Genomic DNA, 7832 nt, shown 5'->3' on the forward strand with positions numbered 1-7832 from the left:
GTTACGCACCTTTCAGCCCACAGACACCACCTGGAGCTGTTTTGGTAAACGCCACTGTTCCGCATCGTTATCGCTTTGTTTAACCGGTTCTTACAAGTTCAGGCTTTGATTGCTGCGCGAGAGCTGTTTGGATCATGTGGGTGAAAAAGCAAACACAGAAATCTCCGGGAATAACCTGACGGAGCGATAGCACGCAGGTTTCACCCACCTCACATTTCCCCCAAATATTTAACGAGCATATTAGAAACTGTGTGTGTGTGTGTGTGTGTGTGTGTGTGTGTGTGTGTGTGTGTGAATGGTTGAATGAGGGTTGTAGTAAAATTGAAAGAGTCGTTGCTGAGGAGAAACGGCCCACAGAAGCTTCAGTCTGTTCACCGTGTTGGAGCGCTCTCCATGTGCTCTGTGGGTCTGAGCTGTGAACTGTGCCAACAGCAGCACGGCCTCACTTTGTACAGACAAGCCTCAGAGCTGCAACCTTTAAACTGTGTTTACACGTTACTGCAGTGATCGCAGCACTTTTACAAACACATCTGCAATCAGCCACACTCACTTCCTCTTGTACAAATTCTTGTTTTTCTCCAAATTCAAGTGAAGCTCTGCCCCCTTTGCTTCTTACAAAAGTCTTGTTTTGGAAAGCCCCGTGATGTCACCAGAGCATTCAAAAGCAGCCTCTGGGCTCCTGACCTCATCAGAAAAACGAGAAGCCCTTCGAGCTCACACCTACAGAGGCGTGGAGCTGCCGGCACGAGCGCTCTGACTGCTGGATTTAACGGCGACTGCTGACATGGATCAACTGTCTGATCAGGAGAACTGGGACCGGGTCCAGGCTGTGGCCAACTCCTTTGGGCCAGCGGGGAAGTTGTTGCTTCAGTCAGGTCGGGTTCTGGTAGGAGAGGGCAAGCTGGTAAAGCAGAGCCGCAAAAAGCGGCAGGCCAAAGCCTTCTTCCTCTTCAACGACGTGCTGGTGTACGGCAGCATCGTGCTGAACGGCCGCTGGCACAAAAAGCTCAAGGTTACCCCTCTAGGTGAGCAACCGATCCTCCTCTGCACATCGCTGAATCCAGCTGTGTGAAAAGCAGACAGCGTGGCGGGCAGAGACAGGTAGATGCTGCAGGTGGAGCAGGAGGTGCTGCACCGCCTGCAGTCTGTCTCTGACCGCTGCAGCAGGCTGCAGTAAACGCTTTTCTTTTCGTTCAAAGCGTGCACACCTTTGTTTCCCGCACTAACGTGCCCTTCTTCTTCTTCTTCTTCTTCTTCTTCTTCAGAGGACATCCTGCTGGAGGACCTGGAGGACGGCGTCAGGATGAAGAACCAGTGGCTGATCCGCACGCCCAGGAAGTCTTTCTACGTTTCCGCCGCCTCCTACGAGGAGAAGCGAGCCTGGATCGAGCACATCGAGGAGTGCAAGGGCAGAGTGACGCAGGGCGGTGACCGGAGGCTGGACTTTGCCAACACCTGGATCCCAGACCAGGCCTCCGCCGTCTGCATGCGCTGCTCCAGCAAGTTCACCGGGACCCGCCGCCGACACCACTGCAGAAAATGCGGCTTCCTGGTGTGCGGCCCGTGCTCCAGGAAGCGAGCGGTCATCGCACACATCGACTCCACTAAGCAGCTGAGAGTCTGTAAACCGTGTTACTTGAGTCTGGGGGTGGAGCTCCCCGAGCTGACCCGTCAGAGGTGGGACAGCGGCGGGAAGTCGGACGAAGACGAGCTGGAATGCTACAGCGAGGAAGAGGAGGCGGAGCACAGCCTGGAGGAGGAGGACCCCAGCAGGTGGATGGACTCCTGGTCCCCTTACACCTACATCAATCCAGAGCACATCAGGCCCCAAACATAGAGCCACGCTCGGCGCTGGACTCTGGGCCTTTGTGTCACACGTGGACTCAGTGCTGCGCAGCTGCGTGTGACACGCTCTGCACGTACTCTATTTATGACACCATGTTATTTATGTTTCATGAAACACCTGCTGCTCTTCTCTTTGTGCACAAACACTACTGTGAAGCTGTTCTCGTCTCTCAGACGTCGCTCTGACCTGCTGCGTTTCCCTCAGCCGTCCAGTGTGTGTGTGTGTGTGTGTGTGTGTGTGTGTGTGTGTGTGTGTGTGTGTGTGTGTGTGTGCGTGTGTGTGTGCGTGTGCGTGTGTGTGTGTGTGTGAGAACATGTGAACCACTGAAATAACAACGAACAATAAAGAATTCAATAAGAGAATCTTTGTCTGTGGTTTTCTCTCAGGATGCTTAAACGACTTTTGAACTTTACACTTATTCTCGTCCCAATCAGCACATTTACACAAGACTTCCTGTTAGTCAAACTCTCACTGTGCCACAGATTGATCCTACACAAACATCTGTAGACAGATGGCCCAGTGAAGATGGGATTATTCATTAGAATATTATTTTGTATCTCCAGGTTGATCATTTGACCCTAAACCATGAAAACATCCTTTGGCTTCAATTCAGTTTTATTCATTCAGCGCCGAATCACAACAACAGTCGCCTCAGCGTGCTTCATGTGCTAAGGTAACACCCCGACAATCATACAGGGAAACTCCAACAACCTTCTGGTTAAAAGATGAGCTTCCCAACATTAGGGATTAGTTATGTGTCCCCCGAGTCAGGTTTAATGGTTTATAATTACAGTGTACTTATATTTACCTACAAGTATTTACAGTACTTTAAAGATCTGAATCATTTCATGGTAACTTTGTGGAAAAACAACAATATTTCCGCATCTTACATCATAAGCACGCTGTACTTTTTCATGACAATGGCCGTATTATAAGTTCAACCTTGTCGAGCTTCCAGGTAGTTTAGCTGAACGGAGACGCTCTTCCTGAAAGTTTGAACAATGATTATGAAAGAAACAAATGAGACGGTGTTTATAGTTTCCTTGTAAGCTGATAAGGGAGAACAGTCCTTATCACATTATGTTGTTCTTTCACATCAACATAAAAAGTTAAAGATGCAATAATGAATCAATAAATAAAGATATAAAAATGCAGGATTAATATGGCCCACACCCTGACAGGCACATAGTTACAAAGTAACTTAAGGAGAAATTGTTTCTCTGCAACATCACTTAGGATTACTCAAGCAGTATCTAAAGTTACTTACGATATAATTACTTTTAGTTTCCTGTATAAACTCACTTGTTTCCCTTTTCCAGTTTACACACTTTTATATATATGTAGGTAAATATAATTACACACTAATTTAACATAAGGACATAACAAAATCTAAATAATATAATTTCAGATAAAACACACTGAAAGTCGATTTAATTACACAGTGATTGCAGCTGCAGTCACAGACTGCGAGTTTACAGTCTTATTGTAGAGTTTGTAGTTTTGGACGCAGCAGATAATAAAAGTTCGGACGATGCTTCGTACGATTTATGGAGGAAAAAGGGTGAAAACAAACAAACAAACAAACAGCTCCATGGTGAAAGAGACGTTTTTGAAGTTTCGTTTAGCAGCTTTGTTAGACAGTGAGCAGAGGGGGGAGGGAGGGGGGAGCTGGCGCCCACGCCGCCATACTTTAGGCGGTGCAGTCGTTTTACCCAGAGGTGGGTACACCTGCAACTGAGCTCCTAATGCTCGTCATGAAAAACCGGTTGAACAACAGTTTTACACAGTGCTGCCCATGCACGCTGGCGTTTGCTTTGTAGAAAACATGTTTGCAGGCACGACCATAATCGAAGGTTTTGTTTATTTCAGTAGATCTCAAAGTCGATGAGATTTCAGGGAAATACCAGGATGTTAAGAGGAACTGCTGGCTCGGTGAAACCACCAAACCAATCGACTGTGACTAACGACAACAACCTTTCACCTACAATACAAACAGCTGACTGCCAAGGGCTCACATTACCTGCACGACCTTCACTCTTCACTGGTTTTAGAGCTTGTGTTGCTTTTATTTTACCTGCATGTTTTCAAGCAAAGTTAGCATTAAATCTAACAGATGGCCCCGCCCCTCCCTGAGCCTGGTTCTTCCTGTTAAAAGAGAGTTTTTCCTTCCCACTGTCGCTCATATGATTGTCGGGGTGTTACCTTAGCACATGAAGCACGCTGAGGCGACTGTTGTTGTGATTCGGCGCTGAATGAATAAAACTGAATTGAAGCCAAAGGATGTTTTCATGGTTTAGGGTCAAATGATCAACCTGGAGATACAAAATAATATTCTAATGAATAATCCCATCTTCACTGGGCCATCTGTCTACAGATGTTTGTGTAGGATCAATCTGTGGCACAGTGAGAGTTTGACTAACAGGAAGTCTTGTGTAAATGTGCTGATTGGGACGAGAATAAGTGTAAAGTTCAAAAGTCGTTTAAGCATCCTGAGAGAAAACCACAGACAAAGATTCTCTTATTGAATTCTTTATTGTTCGTTGTTATTTCAGTGGTTCACATGTTCACACACACACACACACACACACACACGTGCACACACACACACACACACACACACACACACACACACACACACACACACACACGTGCACACACACACACACACACACACGTGCACACACACACACACGCGCACACACACACACACGCGCACACACACACGTGCACACACACACACACACACACACACACACACACACACACACACACACACACACTGGACGGCTGAGGGAAACGCAGCAGGTCAGAGCGACGTCTGAGAGACGAGAACAGCTTCACAGTAGTGTTTGTGCACAAAGAGAAGAGCAGCAGGTGTTTCATGAAACATAAATAACATGGTGTCATAAATAGAGTACGTGCAGAGCGTGTCACACGCAGCTGCGCAGCACTGAGTCCACGTGTGACACAAAGGCCCAGAGTCCAGCGCCGAGCGTGGCTCTATGTTTGGGGCCTGATGTGCTCTGGATTGATGTAGGTGTAAGGGGACCAGGAGTCCATCCACCTGCTGGGGTCCTCCTCCTCCAGGCTGTGCTCCGCCTCCTCTTCCTCGCTGTAGCATTCCAGCTCGTCTTCGTCCGACTTCCCGCCGCTGTCCCACCTCTGACGGGTCAGCTCGGGGAGCTCCACCCCCAGACTCAAGTAACACGGTTTACAGACTCTCAGCTGCTTAGTGGAGTCGATGTGTGCGATGACCGCTCGCTTCCTGGAGCACGGGCCGCACACCAGGAAGCCGCATTTTCTGCAGTGGTGTCGGCGGCGGGTCCCGGTGAACTTGCTGGAGCAGCGCATGCAGACGGCGGAGGCCTGGTCTGGGATCCAGGTGTTGGCAAAGTCCAGCCTCCGGTCACCGCCCTGCGTCACTCTGCCCTTGCACTCCTCGATGTGCTCGATCCAGGCTCGCTTCTCCTCGTAGGAGGCGGCGGAAACGTAGAAAGACTTCCTGGGCGTGCGGATCAGCCACTGGTTCTTCATCCTGACGCCGTCCTCCAGGTCCTCCAGCAGGATGTCCTCTGAAGAAGAAGAAGAAGAAGAAGAAGGGCACGTTAGTGCGGAAAACAAAGGTGTGCACGCTTTGAACGAAAAGAAAAGTGTTTACTGCAGCCTGCTGCAGCGGTCAGAGACAGACTGCAGGCGGTGCAGCACCTCCTGCTCCACCTGCAGCATCTACCTGTCTCTGCCCGCCACGCTGTCTGCTTTTCACACAGCTGGATTCAGCGATGTGCAGAGGAGGATCGGTTGCTCACCTAGAGGGGTAACCTTGAGCTTTTTGTGCCAGCGGCCGTTCAGCACGATGCTGCCGTACACCAGCACGTCGTTGAAGAGGAAGAAGGCTTTGGCCTGCCGCTTTTTGCGGCTCTGCTTTACCAGCTTGCCCTCTCCGACCAGAACCCGACCTGACTGAAGCAACAACTTCCCCGCTGGCCCAAAGGAGTTGGCCACAGCCTGGACCCGGTCCCAGTTCTCCTGATCAGACAGTTGATCCATGTCAGCAGTCGCCGTTAAATCCAGCAGTCAGAGCGCTCGTGCCGGCAGCTCCACGCCTCTGTAGGTGTGAGCTCGAAGGGCTTCTCGTTTTTCTGATGAGGTCAGGAGCCCAGAGGCTGCTTTTGAATGCTCTGGTGACATCACGGGGCTTTCCAAAACAAGACTTTTGTAAGAAGCAAAGGGGGCAGAGCTTCACTTGAATTTGGAGAAAAACAAGAATTTGTACAAGAGGAAGTGAGTGTGGCTGATTGCAGATGTGTTTGTAAAAGTGCTGCGATCACTGCAGTAACGTGTAAACACAGTTTAAAGGTTGCAGCTCTGAGGTTTGTCTGTACAAAGTGAGGCCGTGCTGCTGTTGGCACAGTTCACAGCTCAGACCCACAGAGCACATGGAGAGCGCTCCAACACGGTGAACAGACTGAAGCTTCTGTGGGCCGTTTCTCCTCAGCAACGACTCTTTCAATTTTACTACAACCCTCATTCAACCATTCACACACACACACACACACACACACACACACACACACACACACACACACACACAGTTTCTAATATGCTCGTTAAATATTTGGGGGAAATGTGAGGTGGGTGAAACCTGCGTGCTATCGCTCCGTCAGGTTATTCCCGGAGATTTCTGTGTTTGCTTTTTCACCCACATGATCCAAACAGCTCTCGCGCAGCAATCAAAGCCTGAACTTGTAAGAACCGGTTAAACAAAGCGATAACGATGCGGAACAGTGGCGTTTACCAAAACAGCTCCAGGCGGTGTCTGTGGGCTGAAAGGTGCGTAACATCCACTCTGGGGACTTTTCTGAGCCTGGGCACATCTGAAGGAAAGACCAGTTTGTGCCAATAACCTACTTTAATGGTTCCAGTGAAACTGTCCAGTCTAACCTCCCTGCCTTCCTCAGACGGCTGCCCGGTCCTCTCTGTACGAGTGTAGAACTCGACCTTATAAATGCCCTTGAGGTGTCATTTGGCACAATATTAAACTGAATATAACTGAGCTGAGCAGCTGTTGTCCACAGTTCCCAGCTTCATGGCACAGCTGACATTTATCAGCCGTTTTCAGGAAAATGAAACGTCTCTTAGTTCAGTGAGAAACTCGACCGTCTGAAGAGTGTGGAGCAGGCGAGCCTCAGCACAGCCTGAGTGTGAATGTTTTAATAGCACTGAATTTGATCTATAAGCAGTGAAAATATGCGTTTCTGCAACATTTGTGCAATAAAGTTGTAAAACTTTATAACACAGCCTCTGCAGTGAAACTGAATTATAGTGTTTTTTTTTATTTCAATGCAAATTATTTAACTACAAATACATAAATGTAGAATTTTTTTTATTTATCACATTTAGATCGGTGAAATAAAACATTTGAATTAAGGAACATCCATCATAAAACATAACGAACGATGTAAAACAATAATGAAAAATATGTAAAAAGTTATAATCCCCATAATACGCCCCAAAAATACAACGTAAGACGGGGAAATATTGATTCTCCATGAAATTAAAAAATAACATTATTTAAACTGACTTACAGACTGCTTCAGTATACTTAATATAAAGATCACATGGAGAGTGCTCCATGAAAGACCTGTGCGCAGTTTACGTGGTGGAATTGAACTCAGGACCTTCTTGTTGTGAGGTAACAGTGCTACCCACTGTTCCACTGTGCCGTACTATTATGCTATTAGCAAAATAGCATTTTGCTAGAGAACATTTTTAAAGAACTTTTTTTTTTCTGCACTATCCGGTCGTTAAGTCTGACGTCACTAGCCGTGTCTGGACCTAAACTCCGCTGCAGGTCCATATATCAAACGATCACTATGGCATTACTGAGAGTTGAAAAACTGTCTAAAGTCTTTCATCTTTAATAAAATGATCAGCGTTCTGCTCTACCAGGTGTAACAATTGAGTTTAACATCCAGGCATCCATGAA

The 7832-nt window shown here is 47.8% G+C and overlaps 2 protein-coding genes across 2 annotated transcripts; one reads left to right on the forward strand and one right to left on the reverse strand.

The window, feature by feature from the left end:
* The first annotated feature begins 513 nt into the window (after positions 1 to 513).
* Positions 514 to 2124, forward strand: LOC120721387 (pleckstrin homology domain-containing family F member 2-like). Its single transcript, XM_040011676.1, has 2 exons — positions 514 to 1025; positions 1266 to 2124. Exons 1-2 carry the CDS (start codon positions 785 to 787, stop codon positions 1835 to 1837), a joined length of 813 nt encoding a protein of 270 aa, XP_039867610.1. The 5' UTR covers positions 514 to 784; the 3' UTR covers positions 1838 to 2124.
* A 2432-nt stretch (positions 2125 to 4556) lies between these two features.
* Positions 4557 to 6385, reverse strand: LOC120721518 (pleckstrin homology domain-containing family F member 2-like). Its single transcript, XM_040011892.1, has 2 exons — positions 5653 to 6385; positions 4557 to 5418 (listed from the first exon to the last, which is right to left on the reverse strand). The coding sequence occupies exons 1-2, from the start codon at positions 5891 to 5893 to the stop codon at positions 4847 to 4849; spliced, it is 813 nt and encodes a 270-aa protein (XP_039867826.1). The 5' UTR covers positions 5894 to 6385; the 3' UTR covers positions 4557 to 4846.
* Positions 6386 to 7832: the final 1447 nt, after the last annotated feature.

Source organism: Simochromis diagramma, unplaced genomic scaffold, assembly GCF_900408965.1.
Source record: "Simochromis diagramma unplaced genomic scaffold, fSimDia1.1 OVJJ01000603.1, whole genome shotgun sequence".
NCBI lineage: Eukaryota > Metazoa > Chordata > Actinopteri > Cichliformes > Cichlidae > Simochromis > Simochromis diagramma.

What these genes read in the sequence shown, in the direction of transcription:
- LOC120721387 (XM_040011676.1), top strand. Translation starts at nt 785, where the DNA reads ATGGATCAACTGTCTGATCAGGAGAACTGGGACCGGGTCCAGGCTGTG. An exon ending in GCTCAAGGTTACCCCTCTAG is followed by an intron (nt 1,026 to 1,265) that starts GTGAGCAACCGA and finishes CTTCTTCTTCAG; the next exon opens with AGGACATCCTGCTGGAGGAC.
- LOC120721518 (XM_040011892.1), bottom strand. Translation starts at nt 5,893, where the DNA reads ATGGATCAACTGTCTGATCAGGAGAACTGGGACCGGGTCCAGGCTGTG. An exon ending in GCTCAAGGTTACCCCTCTAG is followed by an intron (nt 5,419 to 5,652) that starts GTGAGCAACCGA and finishes CTTCTTCTTCAG; the next exon opens with AGGACATCCTGCTGGAGGAC.